Source organism: Haliaeetus leucocephalus, unplaced genomic scaffold (genome assembly GCF_000737465.1).
Source record: "Haliaeetus leucocephalus isolate CR32 unplaced genomic scaffold, Haliaeetus_leucocephalus-4.0 Scaffold406, whole genome shotgun sequence".
Classification (NCBI taxonomy): Eukaryota; Metazoa; Chordata; class Aves; order Accipitriformes; family Accipitridae; genus Haliaeetus; species Haliaeetus leucocephalus.
In genome coordinates, this window is record NW_010972842.1 from 5221644 (window position 1) to 5241762 (window position 20119).

At 41.6% G+C, this 20119-nt stretch overlaps 1 protein-coding gene across 1 annotated transcript in view; it reads left to right on the top strand.

The window, feature by feature from the left end:
* Nucleotides 1–20119, top strand: part of PDZRN4 (PDZ domain containing ring finger 4) — a 105074-nt gene that overhangs the window by 50836 nt on the left and 34119 nt on the right. The window contains exons 2-3 of the mRNA XM_010574054.1: nucleotides 11232–11485; nucleotides 13079–13181. Coding sequence (XP_010572356.1) covers nucleotides 11232–11485; nucleotides 13079–13181 — 357 coding nt within the window. The remainder of the gene's footprint in view (nucleotides 1–11231; nucleotides 11486–13078; nucleotides 13182–20119) is intronic.

Genomic DNA, 20119 nt, shown 5'->3' on the forward strand with positions numbered 1-20119 from the left:
TTTATGCACACCTAACACTTATCTTTTAATATATAATGTAAAAAATAAAAAGTGCCTTATTTCTTCTTTTACTGGTATCTACCTTTTTCTTTTATGTAATGTCATATAAATTAAAAAAAGAAAAACACATTTTTAAAAGGACTTTATTGCCAAGACAAAACAAAGATGACATTGCCCTTGTCTTGATATCCCACAGAGTACCATGGTTAAAGTATTTTCATTGTCTAGGCCATAAACTTTATTTTCAAGCGTGTCTATTTTAATTCATGTCCCCTTATAATTCATTGTCTAAATTCTCAGCACAGATGTATAATCATTGTTTTTACTGCAGCAATATCTAGAAGGCCCTCCTTACTTTGGGGCTCTGTGGTGCTTGGTACTGTATAACCAAAAAGACACAGTCCTTGTGCCTAGGCATTTTTTTCTAAATGCATAAGTATAGGAGGTATAAAGTGTGGATTACAGTATTTTCTTCAGTGTTTTAACAAATTGTTCATGCTGCTTTTCCATAAGATAATCAAAAGCCTGTCAAATAATCTCATTACGTATTAAAGGATAATAGTGTTGCTCCAAACAGAAAGAATTGCTCTGTTCCTGATGTTAAAAGGTCTTTTCTGCTCTGTGTGCTAAACTGCACCATCTGATGTCAGTGCACGGCAATTGAAAGCAGCAAGAACTGCCCACATGTATCCAAAGGCCAGGTTTTTCTCTGAATAGTTAACATAGAGATTCTTCAAAATCTGCTTGGATTTCAGTGATATTTGTAGAATTGCAAGGTAATGGTACAAATCTGATTCATACAACATATTCGGCGGCCAGTCGACGGCACAGCCTTGGCTACCAGCCGTGTGTAAGCTCCCTGGCGTATTTTTCAGCCATTTGGTCCTTATTAACAGCCTTGCCATGCCTTGGAGAGCTGGAATGGCAGCTCTGACAGAGTCTTGCCGTACACCCGGAATTGCCTGGGAAAAGGGAACTAACGAGCGTTGTGTGAACTTCCTCGGTAAGTGCCCTTTGCTAATTTTTTGAGAGTCCATCGCAGGAATGAGCCAGCTTCTTCGTGCTCTCCTGAAGCCAGTATGGAGCGGCTTCACGTGTAGAGTTTGTGCAGGGAAAGGTTCCCTTTGCAAATGTTACATACTAAAGCCTTACAGGAGTGGCCACTGCTGCTGACGCTGCAGAGACCAAACCCAAGAAGATCAAGGAAGTCAAAGGAGCAAGAGAAAGATAAGGGAGGGAAGCCAGCGAGGCAAATGGAATAAAACAGCGGAAGGAAGTGGTGAGGGAAGGCAGAGAGATGGAGAGGAAGGGGAGAGACGCTCCTGAAGGAAGAACAGACATAGAGACACTGGGACAGAAATAGCAGCTGTAATTGATTTTCAGCCAGGAAGGAGCTGCAGCTCTTACTTCTGAAGACATGTACACACCCATGGTGCTGTATCAATAAGATAGAATTAAGCTGGTCCTAATATTCACATCCCTTACCATTTTTCCTGCTAAGAGGTAATGAGGCAATTAAACTTTAGAAACAAACAAAATATTTCTGTGTCAGTGCAGTAAGCCATCACTCAGTAGAAAAATAAAGTAATCCTACGTGACTAAATAGTCCTTAAAGGAGGATCAAAGTAGGAGAGAAGCAAAAGGCAAGAAACAGACGCAAATATGTTTCATAAGATCCCTTTTCTATGCATCTACACGTAGTTTCTTTTGTGTTCATTGCGTGTAACTAAACGTGTACAAGCATGCTATCATTAACATTACCTGCTCTCCTGAGGTTCAAATAAAAATTGTTGCGAGGCTTTCCTAAGAGCTACTGGGAACTTTCTGGTACAAAAGCATCCGATGGACTTTTGAATGGCAGGTAAGGCCCCACTGCTTGCCTTGTTTTATCAAATGAGTGCTTCCTCTGAATTTCTTTTTTCTTCTTCTTTGAAAAAGAGATCAAGGAAGTTGCCATATGCCATGTTCTGGAGGCAGGATGAAGTTAAACTTCATTGTAATCTATTGCTGTGTCAGCCCCCATGGCTGAGCGAGTCTAAATACATGTGAACTTGTCAAAAGTTATTTTTTAAATGCTTAGTCCTGTAAAAAGTTGGAAGGAGTTTTTGCAAGTACTATTATGCCCCCCAAAATTGCCAATGTGCTTCTTCTGGAGTAAAGCCATGAAAATCAATGGAGAGCAACAGTGTCAAATTAGTGTTCAGGCAGCATGAGAGAATAATGGAAGAATAATGAAAGGGACCCTCCAAGTTTTGTGTCAAGAGAGGAGGAGCCTTTTCTGTTCCTTCAAGATGAAAATTAAACCAGACACACAGTGAGAAAAGCATGTTAAAGTAGAGCAAGTCTGTTGTACGTTCGTTAAAGGAAAGCAAGCGCAGGTGCTTTTAGGGAGCACTAACCTTAGCATTTTGTGTGGTTGGCACCCCAGCAGGACGTCGGGTTGGGCTAGATGTGTGGCAGCACCTGGGAACGGGCCAGGGTTTCAGTCAGGGTCGGGACCAGGCTCGGCGCTCTGACGTTGGGTTTAACATCACTGCTGTTTTGCAGTGTGAAATGCTGGCACGTGGAGCACCCTCTTGGCCAAGGCAAAACTCTACTTACCGGAGAAGCCGGAGGCAATGTGCTGTCGGCTGCTCTTCTCTGCAGCTTTCGAAGAGCCAGCCCAGGGCTTGCTGGCGGACGTGCTGGCAGAAACGCACTCCCTTGCTGGGGCGAGAGTTGATGCGTGCAGGGGAAGGAGATTCCCGGTGCTGGCACCACAGTCGGGAACGGGGTGATGAGACCTGGCCGGCTGCCTGCACCGCCACAGCTGGCTGTCCTGCTCCTGCACAGCTGGACTTAGTCCTCAGCTATGAGTCCTCAGCTCCGGGAGAGCACTAGCTCTTGCTGTGCTACCTTAAATTGAATTGAAAACTAAAAAAATAAAGTCCGCCTTGTGCCTAACTGCACACCTTAAATGGGGAATTTTAATAATGTGCCAACAGCAGCAGTTTGGAGTATCTTACTGAGGAAAAGGTCACTATGCCCATAAGTTATCCTAGCATTTGATCAGTGGACTCTTTTCCAAAGACTTTAAGTCTCATTATTCACTGCTTATAAAGTCACTTGAGATATAAAAAGTCTTTTTATAGTAATGAAAGAACTCCCACAATTAGCCAGAAGGCAGCCATCTATCTTTTTAAACTACTCTGTTCGGAGGAGACCAGGAGTTTCAGGCGTCTGTACGTGGATGAATTGTTATGACAGTGATAAGTGTAACATTCATGAGGCAATGCCAGCCGTGGCTGAGTTCATGGAAGGCTGGGGGTTTTTTTAGAGGTGAAAGAGAGACTTTTTTTGTTAGTGAAATGTAGAATATGATTCCCTGAAACGGAGGAAAGTGACTACACGTTATTTAGAGAGTCCTGAAATCTGCCATTCAGCCTCTTCCATTATTCTTTGGCAACTGCAGATGATTAAAGAAGGTCGTTAATTTGATCTCCTAAAACTTTAATGGCAACTACCTTTTGAAGCGCCTCTTCCCTGAGAAAAATACATACCCTGGAAGAGAATTTGTAGAGGGAGCTTGTGGCAGAGCAGAGACACTGTGAAGTTCACAGGAGAATACAGCATTCAGTGCAGGGGCTTAGAGATAAAAATTATTTGTTCTGAGCGCACGCGCTGGCCTTTGATTGTATTTTTCCTCACCGTCAAAGGGTTGCTGTATGTAGTAGATCTCATGAGAGATTTATATAATGTCCTCTCCACAAAGAAAAACTTTGCAATGATTAATGTAATAAGTGATGGTCTAATTATATCAAGAAGTAGCTCAATGTATTTTATGCATGCCACAGCTAGTTTAGTCTTTATTGCCCTCAGGCAGAATCTTAATATCATCAGAAAAACTGTTTGTCAATATTAAAAGCAATTTACATAGTAAATACACGCCGGCCCTGTTACGTTACCAGCTGGGTTCGCCGAGCATTCGTGTCGGTTCCAGGAGGTGCTGGTGAAGGCAGACCTCGGAGCGGTCAGACTGTCCGGCTGTCACTGCCGGAGGGGGACAAGGGCTGGCGTTCCCAGCCCGCGGGAAGGGGACAGGTTTGGCGAGAGGGCAGCGGGAGGTCTTCGCGGAGAAGGCTTCGGGAAAGGAAAGGTGGAGGGCGCTGGAATCGGCGGGCGTGAGAGCAGGGACGTCCCTTGGGGAGCAAAGAAGGGTCCGCACTGCAAGGAGAAGGCAGAGTGAGAAGAGGAGGGAAGAGGGAGACCAGAGGTAGGAAAGCAAGGGAGAGGAGAGCGAGGCTGGGAATACCAGCTGGAAGAGGATGCAAGAAAGATGGCCAGAGCAACTAGTAACAGGTCTGCCGGGCAGACTGAGGGAGTCAGAAAAGGAGAATAACAGCTGCTCACAAATGCACGTCTACCAGCGCTTGTCTCTGGGCAGCTCACTATGAAGCTAATGCAGTGATTCTTAAATTTATTTGGTGTTTTCATTTCACTCAGGAACCAAGAGAATTGCAGATAATGGTACATTCTCTCTTTCAAAACTCAAGTGAATCTTTTCTGAGCTGTTGCTGTGCTTTCTGAACTGTGCTTTCTGAACTGTGCTTTCCAAGCTGTTCTGATGTTGCTGAACATCAGCGCTAAAGGACTTGAAAGGGTCTTTGTGAGATGTGCATTGCTCCAACACGCAGTGAGGAGGTGGAGGGGGTAGTAACAGATTTAACTCTCTCCAGTTACACATAACTCTCTCCAGTTATGCAGACTGCCAAGCCTCATGTTATGAAGTACAGGAATTCAGGTCGCGTTTTGGCCACAGATTAAAACTGCTAGCTCAGTAGTGCTGTTAAACTCGTTGGAGTGGGCATAGTTATCCTGGAGGTGTGAATTGTAGCATCCAAGTGTTTTTCTGAAATATATCCCAAGGTGAGGGCCCAGATCCACAAAGAGACTTTACGCATGGAAATGTCAGGTGTCTGCCAGGGTGGACTTTTCCATACACTATCAGAGAAGATTGAAATGCTCAAAGGCATTTGTGGTGAATGACGGTTGTGCCTAACCCAGCCAGCTGGAAGCAGGCTATAGGTGTGCGTCTACACCACCATCCTTTTCCTATACTCAATACCTTAAATGCAATTACGCAGTCAGTAGATTTGGGATTTAAAACCCCAAACCTTCTCCTAAAGGTGGGGGGGATCTTCAGTGATTTCTTTGCTTACAATGGACTTGACCTTTCTTTCAAAATATGGAGCACACAAAGTTTTGGGAGACACTTCTTGTAGTAGCAGTTTTGGTTTAGTTAGAGATGACTGGGTAGAGAAAGCAAAATCATGGAGAAAAAGATATTAAACTAGAGGTTGTATTTGTTGGAGAACCAAAGTTGCACAAGCACTTCTGTATTAGTTAACTTGCTCACTAGTTTGCTGTAGTTTACTGCAGTTGTGATGAGAACTATTTCTCCGTTGCCTGTACATCTACCTGGGGCACTTTTTCCTATTCAGTTTAAAAATCTTTTGAATTTCCTAGGATAGCTTGTTAGACAATACTTCCAGGCAGTGTCCAGCTCTTTGCTGGGGTCTTTTGGGGATGTGTCATGTCCTTCATAGGGAGGAGTTGCAGCTGTCAGACCTGCCCACAGATGCACTGATCGCAGCAGACAACCCTGACAAAGTGAAGCATCGTCTTGAGGTCAATTGAAAGAAGGGTGCTTTTTTCTGACAGCTGCTGTTTAGATAATCAAAATTGCTGAGAAGTCACTGGGTTGTCTCCCTCTGGAAGGAAGCGTTACAGAGTGGAAATAGGTATATATCTATGTTTTCCCACTTTTTGTAGCATTTTTTTTTCTGTCTTGCTTAGATTAAGGCTTAGCCATTGGCTTTTCAGCCACAGTAGATTTCTGCTAAATACTGGGAAATGGAAGTGGTGCTGGTTACGCATAGGAAGATGCACAGAAGGCTGCAGTACTGGGCATTGCCTGGGTCTGTTCAGTATTGTTGAACCAGCTACACAAACTATCAAGCAGGACAAACCTCAGCTCTACAGGTAACGGAGATACAACTCTCGTTACAAGCCTGTGGTTCAGCCTGAGGGAAGCAGCCAGAGCCCGCGCTTTCAGCAGCTTGTGTAGCTTTTAGGAGGGATGACAAGATTTCGCGGTCAGGGCAACAAAGGATCAAACGGGAACAAGCGTCGCTTAACTCATCTGGCTAAGGAAGAGGAAGTGTCATTAACCAGCGTAATAAAAGTTGTCCCTTTACTGAACTTGCGTGAACCCTGACTGAGATAGTGGTATTGGGTAATGGCTGAATTTGCTACCTTTCAGATTAACTTGCTGAAGAAATGCAGCTTAGTACTGAGCTGTAACCTAAAAGGTCAACGTGTTGACTGCCCTTTCTGTAGATGAGCTATCACGTTTGCGTTAGCAGAGGAGTTGCAGTGTCCTCTCCAGCACGCGTGTCACTGGTAGCTCACATGTCCTCTGCCCCCCTGTCCTGCCCACAGAGCTTCACAGCTGGTGGCTCTCAGCGGTAGAAGTTTTCTGGAGTCCATACCTGCCAAAAGCTGCAAGTCTGGGAGGAAGGTGGTGTGTTTTTATTCTTTTTCTGTGGCTTGCAGTTAGGGAGGGCTTGAATTCCTGCCCTAAAGAAGGACTGGTCAAACTAAGGGGCAGTGTTCGCTCCATTGTGCCAGTTTGCCATCCAAGGACGCACTCGAGGTGTGGTAGCGTGGATGTATTTAGTGTGAGGGATTGGAGGTGAAGAGACTGCTGTGATGAGAGCAGATTTAGCACCTGTCAGGTCAGAGGCATCTTCTGTATGGGTGCCAAAATCTCCTAGGACAGTGAGCCTTGTGTGAACTCCATCACCACGTCAGACAGCATCTCTGTCATTTCGCTGGGAAACCCTTATGTCTGGATGTCTCTGCTCTAGCAGAACACTCCGGTTATTCTTCCCTTTGCCTCTACTGATTAAGCGGAGGGTCTCCTCCTCAGCAGAGCTGATCTTAAATTTCAACTTGCATATGCTGGGTATTTGCTGAGGATAAGAGGTTATCTCATCAGCTGCTAACGTGACACCGTTTGTGATGGTTGCATTCACATGACTACACATCTTTTTTCCTTTTTTTTCCCTTTTTCCTTTTTCTCTTAATATGGAGGAAGTAAAGTCTACAGGAAACATATCAACATTTCTGGCCATCTTGATTCAAAGATTCTGGCCAGTGTTAAAAGAAATTATCAAGAGCAGAAAAGTGTTAGAAGACAAGGTCCAAAAGAAATTATCAAGAGCAGAAAAGTGTTAGAAGCATTTTTCAGTCACAGGCACTTAAATCCTGGAAGCAGTCTTCATCAAAGGACTGATTTTTCTTTTTTTTTTTTTTTTAGAACTCAAAGCATGAGGATAACCTATCAAAAATTTGTCACTGTTTTGTTATTTAGTCCTGTCCCTCCTTCCGTCTCTGCTGTCCGCCTCTGCGTGAGTGGGAATAAGCGTCTGTACAGTGGTGCTGGCATTAGAAGTGGCAGTTGGCCAATGTCAGTTGATTTGTGCATGAAAGACAAAGCCCGTTTGCTTATTTATTTTCTGACACTGATGAAGTTTTGCATGTGGCTGGATTTAGAGCAAGAATCCAAAGGAGATGGCCAGGATCCAGGCAGTGGCCACCAGTCACTCTGGGGGAGATGTTGACAAGTGGCCCAGACTTTGCAGTGTGTCCAAAAGCGGGGGGAGAGTGTTCATTAAACAGAAGCTTAATCACACAGGGCAGGAGGATGGTTTACATGAGAAAAGATATATTCTTTACTTAACATTCACAACTTGCTTGTGGATTAATTAGCCCATCTGCTACAACAAATGTATTCCCATGTCTTTGTGTTGACTGTTAAAAGTGACTGATTTCTCTATCCACCTAAAATAGTACCCTGGATTCCACTGAAAGTAACCTTTCCGAGGCAAGGAATTTATTTAATCATCCACTAAGAACCTGTAAGTGGCTTGCTGTAAATAAGTGCTCAGCTGTCTACGGCTCCCAGGGTAACTATATGTGAGTGTTAAGTTGGGGGATAATGCAGGAGGCAGAAAACCCTTAAAGAAGCTACGTGAAGAGAGCGTCCAACCCCATCTGTAGTATTGGCTTTAGGTTTTAAAATAAATTCTCTCTTCCCGGCCCCAAGTGGGCAGGACAGCTGCCAGCATAGAGGAATTCAGCTATAGATTTTCTTTTGAGAAAGACGGCATTCATAAATTAGGTGACCTTTATGCAGATCGACAAAGTGTGTTGATGAACTTCAAGTGACAATTTAAACAAGTATTGGATGTCCGAAGTGCTTGTATTTCACAAGAAACCAACATAAAGAATGGAATGTTTTTAAAAGTCTTTAAATTAAATAGGCATTTAAATGAAAATAGAGGTCAGCCATAGGTTCCCAGGATAAATGAAAATGTGTATCTTTTGTGATTTTTCACACTCATGTGATTTTAAAACATTATTATTCTTTAGAAATAAAATTTGCATGTAAATGGCATTGTTGTGAATTTATGTCTATTTCCTCAGAATAAGTGATAAGTATTGACTGATGTGAATAAACAGAGCTTCTGGTTTTCCAAAAAAATCTAATAATATATTTTGTATGCTATCCAAATATCTTTTTGCTTTGCTGATGTGGGTCTGTGATAAAATGGTCAGCTTGTGCCAAAAACCGTGTGGTTCAGCTGGGATACAGAAGGATTGTGCATTTTATACTCGAATAGGGGAAAAAAATTATACAGTGCTATGTGGTATTTGTTCCCAAGCATTTGCTTTTAGGAGAAACACCATATAGTTATCTGACACTTAAAAAGTATTGAAAGGGTTTTGGACGGCAGGAAGATAATTTTTCTGTTCCTAGGGCCTTAGGAGGGAGAGTTACTCAGAGGGCCTATAGGACGCTTTTTGTTACAAAAACTGCAGAAACTGTGGAAAATTGTGTTAGTGGAACTGTAGAAAATCTGAGTTAGAAGCAAGAATGAAGCGGAGGCTGGAACTGAGGAGCGACTACAAGACCCAGGCTTGAAGCTTTATCTCTAACTGCCTCTATTAGACGGGGCTGAGTCAGAACACCCTGGCAGTACAACTTGTGCTATGGGAGAGGGTTTGCAGAAGCTGACTGCTTGGGAAAATTTCTTTTATTTTCTTATAACATAACTTGTTCTTTGACTGTTCTGGCTCTTCCTCTTATATACCATTCATATTTTTCCATGTAACTTAAAGTAACCCAAGGTTTTAATTTGATGGATGGTATTTTAAACAATAAAATCTTAACATGGAATCTTAACATTTTTTGCTTCAGTCATCAGAGAAGCCATACGTATGTATTAAACTTAGGTGGCAAAGCTAGCTGCTGTTCATATTACGTGATCACAGTCTAGGCTGCAGTGGTATGGTACTTCTGGGGTTCCCAGGCATTCAGCACAGGGAGATTTGAATTGTTTTGTGTATAGAAATCTGTTCAAATTATTTCTAGCCTTCTTATCACTACACAGAGCATCAGGGCTAGCTAGAAGGATCAACTGACCTTTGCATTGGTGGTTACGCTATGATGTGGTTATTTTGAATGTCCTCATGAGTAGTGTGGCCATGAAAGTGCTGCTTCTTTCAAAGTTGTGTCAGAGGAAAGCTGGTTCTACCTCATACTTGACCACATACTCTGGAAATGTATTAAGTTGATATATGCATGTAATTAATAGTCAATGGTATCATAGCCATCCACATAAATAGAGAGGACTATGGTTACGTGTGTTGCCTCAAATATGACATTTTTAATTGCAAATGCTTCTCCTGACAGACTTAAAGATGTTAGTGAAGGCTGCTGAATAGCTCTTTTGAGTTTGCTGGCATTGTTCTTGTTCACTTTTTTTCCTTTTTGACAAGAAGGTTCCTAGAATTTCTTGAATGAAAGAGTGATGTGGCAAAGAAATTTTAGTTTCAATCAGTACTTGTGGGCATTGGGGAAAAGTCAGTTATGGAGCCTTTCCTATTTCTGGGGAGGGTTTAGACTTAGTTCGATAAGCAGAAGTTTTATGATTTCATTGTCTATACAACAAAGTTAATTTGGGCATGAACTTGCAGTAGAATCCTATTTCTGATTTGCTGCCAGTATAGAGATTTTCCCAGGGATATACATTTTAATCAGGTCTTGGTACCCTTCAGATATTCACATTTCTTACTAGAAAACCCTGCCTTTCTACCCCAGCACAGGGTCATCTCATCTCCACAGTAGCTCACAACAGTTAGGTCCTGTGCAGCAGTCTACAGCAGTCCCATTGCTCTGGAAACAGCAGAATGGTATTTTCTGTGCAAGGACGTTGTGCAGCTCCAGTGTCCAAGGGCTTAGCTACTGACTGCCATTGACAAATTAGCCCTCACATTTTGTAGCAGGCTGATACTTGGGGATTTTGCCCTAAACACCTGAATTCATATGAATTTAGCATCATCCAGCCTTGCAGTTACCTTTTTTAATACCCTAAGGCCTCGTCTAGACTGGGAGGAATTTGCTGCTTTGCCTGTAGCAGAGAGGAATCTTGCCACAGTCTTTTAGTTTTGCCAAGCTATGCTGCATTTGCAGCATAATTTTCTCTGGTTTATTACTCGTCTGTTTGTGGCAAATTATTTCTTCAGTTTGTTTGATTTAGATTTCTCTTTCCTTAAAAGAGCAGCAGCTGACTGTTAGTGAAATCTTCCTATCTTTGGTCTTAATGATTGTATAATGGCCATAGCAGATAACTGACGAAACATTGAAAATTGGCCTTGTTTCCTTTAGACGTCAGAGACATGTTTATTGACATCTGCATTAATAACAATGCTGTGCCAGAAATCCTTTGAAACAGTTGCATACCACAGAAAAATGCTGAAATTGAAAATTAAAGGCAGCCCTCCTTTTTTATTTGTATTTTATGAGGTGAATAAAATAGCACAAGAGAAATAATTTTAAATGTCCTTTTTAAATACTGTAGTTTCTTTGCTATGTTCAGATTCCATTGGGACAGTTATGGAAGAGTTCAAACCATTTCTAATTCCTAGCAAAGATTAAAAAAATTATTTCTCCTCCCAGCTTTCTCTTCCCTCTTGCATGGATGCCAAAATACGGTCCAGTCAATGTCAGCACTTGGCGTGATGTACTACACAAATAATTCATCCCCCTCTACTTTACACCCACATTTTTATATTGCCTTTTCTCTTGTGAATAAGCTTTGGTATATTTTTCTGTTTTTCTCTAGGTCAATGGAAAGGACCTCTCCAAGGCCACTCATGAAGAGGCAGTGGAAGCTTTTCGCAACGCCAAGGAGCCTATCGTAGTTCAGGTTTTACGACGAGCCCCAATTAGCAAAGCTCATGGTAGCTCTCAGGATGTTCGCCTTGTGGATGCCAGCACTCAGACTGACATCACTTTCGAGCACATTATGGCTCTGGCCAAACTAAGGCCTTCCACACCACCGGTTCCTGATATCTGCCCTTTTCTACTTTCAGACAGGTATGGCTTATCTTCTCCTGTTTACCTTTGGGATTGAGGCGTTGCAGTGGTAGCCTTGTAGCCTTCTCTTGAAAAAGTCTCAGGAACACTTTAAATTAATTATAAATGTCATTGATAACCACTGTCCCATTCAGGCTTCACTGACGGTTTTCCTAAACTCTGCTCATGGATTAGAGCTACAGGAAAGAATCTTGGCCATGTTTACTTTGTGTTCATCTATTTGGTCTTCCAAAGCTAAGCCCTAGTCAAGAAGAAAAACACTTCTGTGTTCCAAACCATCAAAAAGGCTTCTTCAAACCTAGAAGGACCTGTCTTGTTGCTTTCTGGTCCTCCGAAGTTCTTACCAAAAGAACAAGGAAACAAATTATTTAATTTAAAGGTCCTTTTATCAAAAGCAAAGCAATTCCAAAAATAAAGAGATCAAAAGTACGATTTCACCTGTCATATGGCAAATGATATGAATTAAATTATCCCTCAGCTGAATTCTTTGAAAGTGAATTGAATGCGAATACCAGCAGGCGGTGCTTATACAAAAATAGGTTGTAGGCTTCTTTGCCTTCGGACTCCACCTCATGAGTAACATCACCTAGTGGTTGACCCTTGCTGTCTGTCTGTAGCCAGCAAAGCTGTGATAGCCCCAGAGATTTTCCACTGGCTTCCTGGCACTCTGTGCATCTCTGCAGAATTGATGCTAATGGAGAGCATACCACTTTTGACTTTGATGTAGCTCCATTTTTAGGTGTTCTAGGTAAGCTGGGTAGATGATTAGCTCAGAGATAACTTGCCAGCCAAATGCTGGATTGAGCTTACCTCTTATTGCTGCACAGCCAGGAATGTAATATGTGTATATTTTTAAGTTGTTACTGGATATTACTAAACTGTGTGCTACTGTGATTGAAGTTCCCATGCCCTCAGCATGGGGAAAAGTTTCCTACCTCTGCTAAAGTAGATTTACACTGGGTGCTGTGTGGTTGGGATCCAGCCTTGGGTCTAAGGCTGTACCTAAGTGCACATTGTAAAGACCTCATTCTTTGTGCCCCAAGCCCATTTAACAGTGCAGTTTTCTGACATTTTTAAGTGTGCAATTACTCAAATGCACTTCACCACCCTGTTATCTCTTTAACAGAAGAGGATAATGCAAGCTGTTTTGTGTGAGTTCTTGAACAATTTGTGAGCCTGGTGTAGGTTGTAGATTGTGGATGTTCAAGACTTTATAACCAGATAATTAGTGAGCTGGCCCCGGCCATGACACAACACGTGAATCTGGAGGTAGGTACCTTTATGAGCATGAGGAATCCCAAATTGTCACATTTAAGTAGTTTGGCCCAAAACAGCCCCTTTTAAGAAATCACTCTTTGTAAATCTGACAAAAGATGAACCCAGCAAAACGAACTCAGCCAAAGTATGAGCTTTTGAAAAGAAAACAGCCTGTGCTACTTCTTGGTACAGTTCCTTTCAGGCTGTTAGGCCATTCAGAGTAGCATTCCAGAGATGAGAAAACTACAGAGAAGTGGGGGGGGGGTTATCACTTTTTAATTTAAAAAAAACCCTATCGTCTCATCTACTGTTGTTGTACTGCTTTGTTCCACATAGCTGCCATTCTCTTCACCCGGTGGAGCATGAATTTTATGAAGGTAATGAGTATCTTTCCAGCCTGCCTGCTGATGCAGATAGAGCAGAGGACTTTGAGTATGAGGTAAGATCACTGGCACACTGCAGCCTCTCTTTCTGTTATTACAGATGTGGTATTTGCAGAGCTGATAGCAGGCTCCTCTGAGAAAAATAAGAGTAGGAATACTTATTAAAAAATCTGCACCAAAACCTATTTTATTTTATACCTGCGTAATGTCACAGGCTTTACTGGGGTTAGGCTAAACACATGAAATATGAAAGCAGAATTCTACAGTGGGTGGCTACATACAAGTCCAGGAGGCTTATTAAACGTGTTCCCTCTTTGGGCAGTGGAGACTGTAACTCAAATGCTTTGCTTTTGCAGTTTTAACACTTTAAAGCAAGCCTTTCCAAAATTAAAAATGGTAACTGGAAGCTTAATTGCTTTTCCTCCCCCCCTAATTTTAAGAATTAATTGGCCTTGTGTCTCATGCCTTAGGGATCAGTCTTCCAGATACTTGGGTGTGTACTTGAGTGTAAGATCAGGCTACAGCTTTGAAAATGAATATAATTTCTATTACTTGCTCTTTGATATTTGACATTGTAAGTATTGTAATTATAAGAAATTGTGCTCTGTACCACAAACCTCCCTTTGCTGTTAATGCATTGTACTCTCCAGTGACAATGGTGGATGCGTTTCTGAGTCACTGGAAAATCATGATGTGAGGCTTCCTAAAATGATATCATGTGATTGGTGATGTTGCTCTTCATTAGATTTTCATTTCAATATCTAAATCGTCTTCTTGTTGGCCAGTCACTAGCTTTTCATGTTTTCCACTATCATCCAGTAACAAAATATTTGTAGGGAGAGGCATAAGAAGCAGATGGTTCTTTTTATTATTAAACAGTGCTGAGTCTTTGTGTAAATTCAAGTTACTGTATTTTAAATAAGAGTGATTATAAATAATTAAATATCTTTAATACAAGGTTAAAAAGATCCTATCCTCCTGTTTGCTCTACCTTAAGAAACCTTTTTAAAGGTTTCATATAACTGGTTGACATTTGGAAATGAAATGAATGGCAAAAGCTTTGGCAAATATGCGGTGTGTTCACTTTTATCATGTCTTTAGCAGCTAAGATGCTCTATTGCAAGTTCGGCCCATTGTTCTTTTCTTCTAGCAGCCTGGGGAATCTGAAGTTCTTCCCCAAGGAGGCAGAAAAATCAAATAACATCTACTTAGTGAATCTCAATCAGAACAAGCAAACTTTTATTTGAACTACTCAAAAAATCATTGCTAGGGATTAGTGAAATCATTATTTCTTCCCAGTTGGGTTTTGGTGTGATATCTCACAGCACAAGAGTCTCAGAGCTTAAGTTCTGTTTTGACTCCCCATGTATAATATAATATTAAATTTCTCTGTCAAATGTGTTAGTTGATGGTACTTCTTCCTTAAATGTAATAGAAACGATTTTTCTAGTAAAATTTAAATAAATTAGTAATATAAGCATCCAGAAAGAACATTAAAAAAAGGGTTAGATAAAAATAATTTTCACCATTTAATCAGAATGTCAGTGACATATTAAAATACTAACAGTTTTTAAAGAGTCTACCTGGTGGAATCAAGTCCTCTTTATGACCATTATTAATCCCTAGTAATAGCTGGCATAAGTGTTGTGACAAAGGCAAATGCTTGGGCAGGTTCTAAGTTGCCTGTAATCTCTACTAATCACACCATCGTAGTCATTAATTTGCTGTCAGCTGCGATTCAGTTGCCCAAGGCAAATTCACTGAGTGACTGAAACAAAGTGTTTCATGTGAAATTTAAATAGGGAAGGAACTGTCTAGCTTCCTTTGAGAAGAATGCTTTCTACTAAAGAGGAAAGTTTTGAAGGAGAAAGAAGAACATCTCAGAGCCTTTAACTAACAGAGCTCTAAACATGAAAGACATTCCCAAAATTTAAGCCTGTATGGCAATATTATGATTGAGGTTACTCATTGGTCTATGTTATTTCAGGTCCTCATAAGAGATTATTAAGCTCCCTTGCTGTAACTAGGTAGCTGGAAAAATTGAGAGCATTGGCCTCAGAGATACATATCTTCATCCCCAAAAAAGTCTCATAAAGGACAGAGTTAAAAGGGATTTACTGGCTGCTGTGCCGATCCAGGGGAAGCAGCAGGTCGGTGAGCGGAGCAGACACTATGGTCCAATGCTGTCAAGGTCTCTACAGCCGTATTGGCTTAGGTGTACCCTGCTGTGGCCACACAGTCCCACCCTTGTCGTGATGTTTTCTGGCCCCTCAGTTATGCCAGCGTTACTTTTTGTGAAACAGATGTGAGAAGTAATCCAAATTTTTTTTTTTTTAAATAGATTTTTAGAAGGGTTGTTTTTCACCTAGCCCAGCTGCCTGATCTAATTTCCAGCATAGCTCCACAAGTTGCAGTGCTGTGGCAGCAGCATCAGGGAAGGAAAAAATGCTCAAGCACTTGGGAAGACAACAACTTCTAAAATCAGCATTGTCCAGCCCCCATCTAAGGGTGAAAGCAGCAAGAAGAGAGGGTGTAGAAGCTCAGCTCATGCCACCCTGGGGGCTCCAGGCTGGGTGGAAGAAGCACAGAGCCCTCTCTGTCTCCCACTGTTTGATTTCTCCTGTGTTCAGGGGAAAGAGGTTTACTGTTATTACTGTGCTTTCTGTAGAAGGAGGATTGTATCAGTGCTCCCTGATTTTATCATTGTTTTTTTTTCCTCATAACAACTTTCTGGTGTGAATGTTAGCTAATCACACACAACAAAAAAACCTACCTGGTGGCAGGAGTATGGTCCCATTTCCAAAGTACACATTAGCGTTCCTGTCGTACTAAAACGATATAGATAAGTGGCTCACAGGTCTCCATGACAAACTTAATAAATGGATTCAAAGCCAAACCTGGAGATTTCAGAAAGGGATTGAAACAAGATAGTGAGCAGAAAAAGAACTAGAGCAACACCTCGTTATTTCCTAGAAATGGTTTGTAAGTGAAGAATGCATCAGTTCTGAGACACAAATGCAAAACACTCAGCCAAATTAGGAAGTAAGGAAATAAGATGACTAGCAACTGAGGTGCTGCAAACAAGAATGTTTTCCAAGAAGGGAAATGTCTTGGAAAGCTTTGATCAGCTTGGAACTTGCTTACAGATATGTGCTGACATTTACGTACGTGAGTTACCACCATAAGAAAGAAAAAGGAGGATCACATAGGATAGCCAGCACTGGGGATATGGACTTATGCTTGCCAGTGGATTTGGTAGGATTAGACACTTACAAGGCTCTTCTACTCCATTTGTAAACTAGAAAAACTCAGTGGGTTGTGCTCAGATTGTTGCAGCGCAATAAACTCAAGTATGAGCCAATTGTCTTGGAAGGATGAGCTCCCTGGGAGGCTCATTAGGCACCACACAGTACCATGCTTTAAACAAATGGCTGGGAAGGTGACGAAGCTGGGGGATTGCTGACAGCCAACTTGAGCATCCTTATGTTGCTGCTGCAAAACTTGTCCTAAAAGGAATCGGAATTGTTGGTAGATACTGAGACAGGGGTCAGAGCCAGCATCAGTCAGTGTTGGCAGAAAGAGTTCAAAAGATTTGCAATTCTGACATAGCCAGATACCCATGAGGACTTTTAAGATAAAGCAGGAATTGACCGATTTGTAAATGCTCAGTTGGAATTGGAGTCAATATCAGTGAAAGAGAGCCAAAGATATTCAGAACAAACGCACCCGGTCTGTCTGTGAATGGCTGTTGTGCTGCTGGAATTACATCATGTGATGTTAGGGTGTACGTCACACTCTCTGGTACCAATAAGGTGAAAGGACTAAAAGCATCACAGCCCCCAGTAAATCTGTGTTAAACAAGGCTCTAAAATTTGTCCTTGTATGAAGAACAGAGACTACTGGTGCTAGAGAGGAATAAATCAGCTAATGGGCATGCACTTCTTTAATACCATTTCTGAACCTACTATCCAGGAGGGAGAAACATCATATACTTGGTTTGGAATGTTGGCAGTAATACAAAAATTTAGGGGACAAAGTCACTTAAATGGTGGAAGAGTGAAAAAATAGGTTAAAAAAAAAACCCAAAGAATGTTGTAAAGACAAAGCTGAACAAAAGAAAGCATCACTGATGTCTGGCCCTCCATATTCAGTCTGAGGAGACTGCCTTTCTATAAGAGGGGCAGAAGAAAATAATATCTTACAAGCAGGCAGTGTCGTTTAGTCAACAGGTCCTTATCCAAGGGCAGAGACCTTCATACCATCTATGTATTGAAGTAGCTTTTGAGCAAAAGCAAAACGGGAAGTGATTGGTTTCTGCTGTGAGAGCCAATATCTCTGGGGAATTACAGCTTTTAAAGTCTCGGATATGTGAGATGATAGGAAAAGATTCTTATTTCTAGCTGAATACTTCTTAGAAACAGCAAAAGTAGACATTCTTGAGAAGAAATAGCAGTGGGTCGAGGTAACTGTGTTGTTGCATATATGAGGAAGAGTAGGCTAAAGTTTGCTCTCAGAATCAAGGGGGGTTTGGGGGGGGGGGGAGCGGAGATTGGGTGTTAGTTGATGTAGATGTGCAAAGGAGACCAGCATAATTGCCTAAAAGACTTTCCAGCTCTGATTGTTCTCATTTTTAGGCAAAGGCACAAGTAATTGCTTCAGCCCAATGACATAGCTTGCAGGAGCCTGGAAGACCACATCAACGGTCCCCCATGCCAGGATTAGTGTTTTCAGAACAAAAAAGGCAGAATGGCAGCTACTGTGTTAGCCTGCCTGTGTCTGATGACTCCAGTTTTAATGCATGCAAATGCTAGTGCTGACAGATTAGGGCAGTGTTAAGACCAGTACCTGGGAGAAGTTGCTAAGGGTTGTTGGCCCTGCATGAAATTATGAGGTACTCTGATGCTCTTCACTTAAGGTCTTAGAAACCATTGAGCTTCTTTATTTTATTTATTTGCTCAGAAGTTGGTGCATGTCACTAAATCAACAGACAACCACGAGGCACGTGCAGGTGAAATCTTTGTGTGGTCAGTTTTTGTGAAGCCTTTTGTGTCCAGACAATGAAAGGATCAGAGGTCCTGCAGGGAACAGCAGCCACAAAAGAGCATAGTATTTTGCGAAAAAGCCATGTGAGATTTTTCCCACCTGATGCCTCTGTGAAACTTGGAGTGTGAGCTAGAAACTACACACCTGCCGTTTTGATTCCTTCTATGCTCTGGAAAATAGAATTTCTGGAAATTAGAAGATTAATATGAAAGTTGCTTTACTCCATCATTAGTATCTTCTCCTAAGTGGAGCAACCCATAGTGCTCTGAAGGTTGTTTAATACCTCAGGGCAAAAATTAATACTCTTGAGTTCATGTTCTGCTTTGTAGACCCAAGAGACAGATTTTCAGTCAGAATAAGGAAATAAATGTGTATGTATTGCATGTTGAATGTAAGTGCTAATTTATGGTTATGCACAGCCATTCATTTAAAAGTTTTGAGAAGTATTTGCACTCATAAATCTGTTAACTGTAAATGTAGATTAGTCCTTTAAGTTTACCACTGACATGATCCAAACCCACTGAAATTGCTAAGGTTTTCTATTGACCCTGAGCATTTCTGAATCAGATGCTTTCGGCTGTTTTCACAAATGACTAAAAATGGGCCTTCAAAAGAGAAAAGCTAGAAAACTTTGGGAATTGGCCACAAGTACAGTTTTGTGTAGACCTCTTCTCACTGAACACTTGAAACTCCCACAGGGGAGATTTTATCCTGTTCTCTTCGTTTCTCTTACCGTATCTGAGCATTGCAGCAGTAACACATTAGTTTACTTTTCCAGTAACACTCATCCCATCATGATGAGGGAAGGTATTTTAGACACAAATTCAAATTTCCCATTTCTGTGACATAACGCTTTTGAAGTGATTGATTTTATTGGTATTTTTTCCTTAGAACAAAAGGAGTAATTTTGTTCAGGTTAGCAGTCTGAGTGAGGCTATTTATCTGAAAAAAGTTACTCGAACACATAAGTATTTGTGGGTTGAGGCCCTCATGGGCCACTAAAGTGTGGTCTCTGGTGACTTTCTGAAAGGCCCCCCATTGCTGTAATAGGCCAAGAGAGACTCGTCTGCCCTGTGAATTCGTATGTAAGGCCTTTTCAACACACGGATTATAGAACCAGTAAACCAAACAGCTCTGTCTATCTTGTAAATACATATTTAGGGCCTTTTTAACATGAGGATTACTGAGCTGATAGCCTGTAACAGCTCCCTTCAGAGCTGTGATAGCCTGCACACACCCCTGCTTGAGCATTACAGGCGCTTGCGGCAATGCAGTTGGAGCTCCTGCTTCAATTGCTAACACCTGAATAAACAGTTTTTATGGAAGCAGCTTCTGTGCACACACTGCCAGCACTTCCAACCGCTGCCATCAGGCTCTTTTGTTTTGTTACCTGATGAGTGTTTCTGTGCAACGAAGCTAAGCCAGAAGATGGATGTGTAACTGTCAAAATGGAAAACATTTCTTAGATAAGAGGTTTTCTAGAAATTCCTTACACGTAGAATGGAATTTCTCTGCACAGCTATTAAGTCATGTTTTTTATTTAATAGTATAAAGGGGGGAGAGAGAGAGAAACCTTGTTTTGGCAGGGATGACTCAAGCCAAGTTCCAGCTGTGTTCAGGTAGGATGACAGCGATGCGAAGGGGCAGAACCACTATAATACCTTTGTGACTTGCTACCAGGTTGTGCTTGTTTCTTCTGTATTTTCTCCTGCAATGGGATTTCTTTCCCAAAGTTCTTAAAACTTGGGATGAATCAAAAAAGAGCCTTTAGCAAATAAAAGGCAGTTTTTGAATTCAGCAGCCACTAGATGTAATTTAAAAGAGAAGGTTTCAAGAAATACGGATCCTAATAGAGATGTGGGTGTTGCAGTGTAGAAGAGCTGAAATGGTGGACAAGCTTGTGTCTTTCCGTTGTCATCAGACCTGACCGGTGTGGTCAGGGGAACGTGAA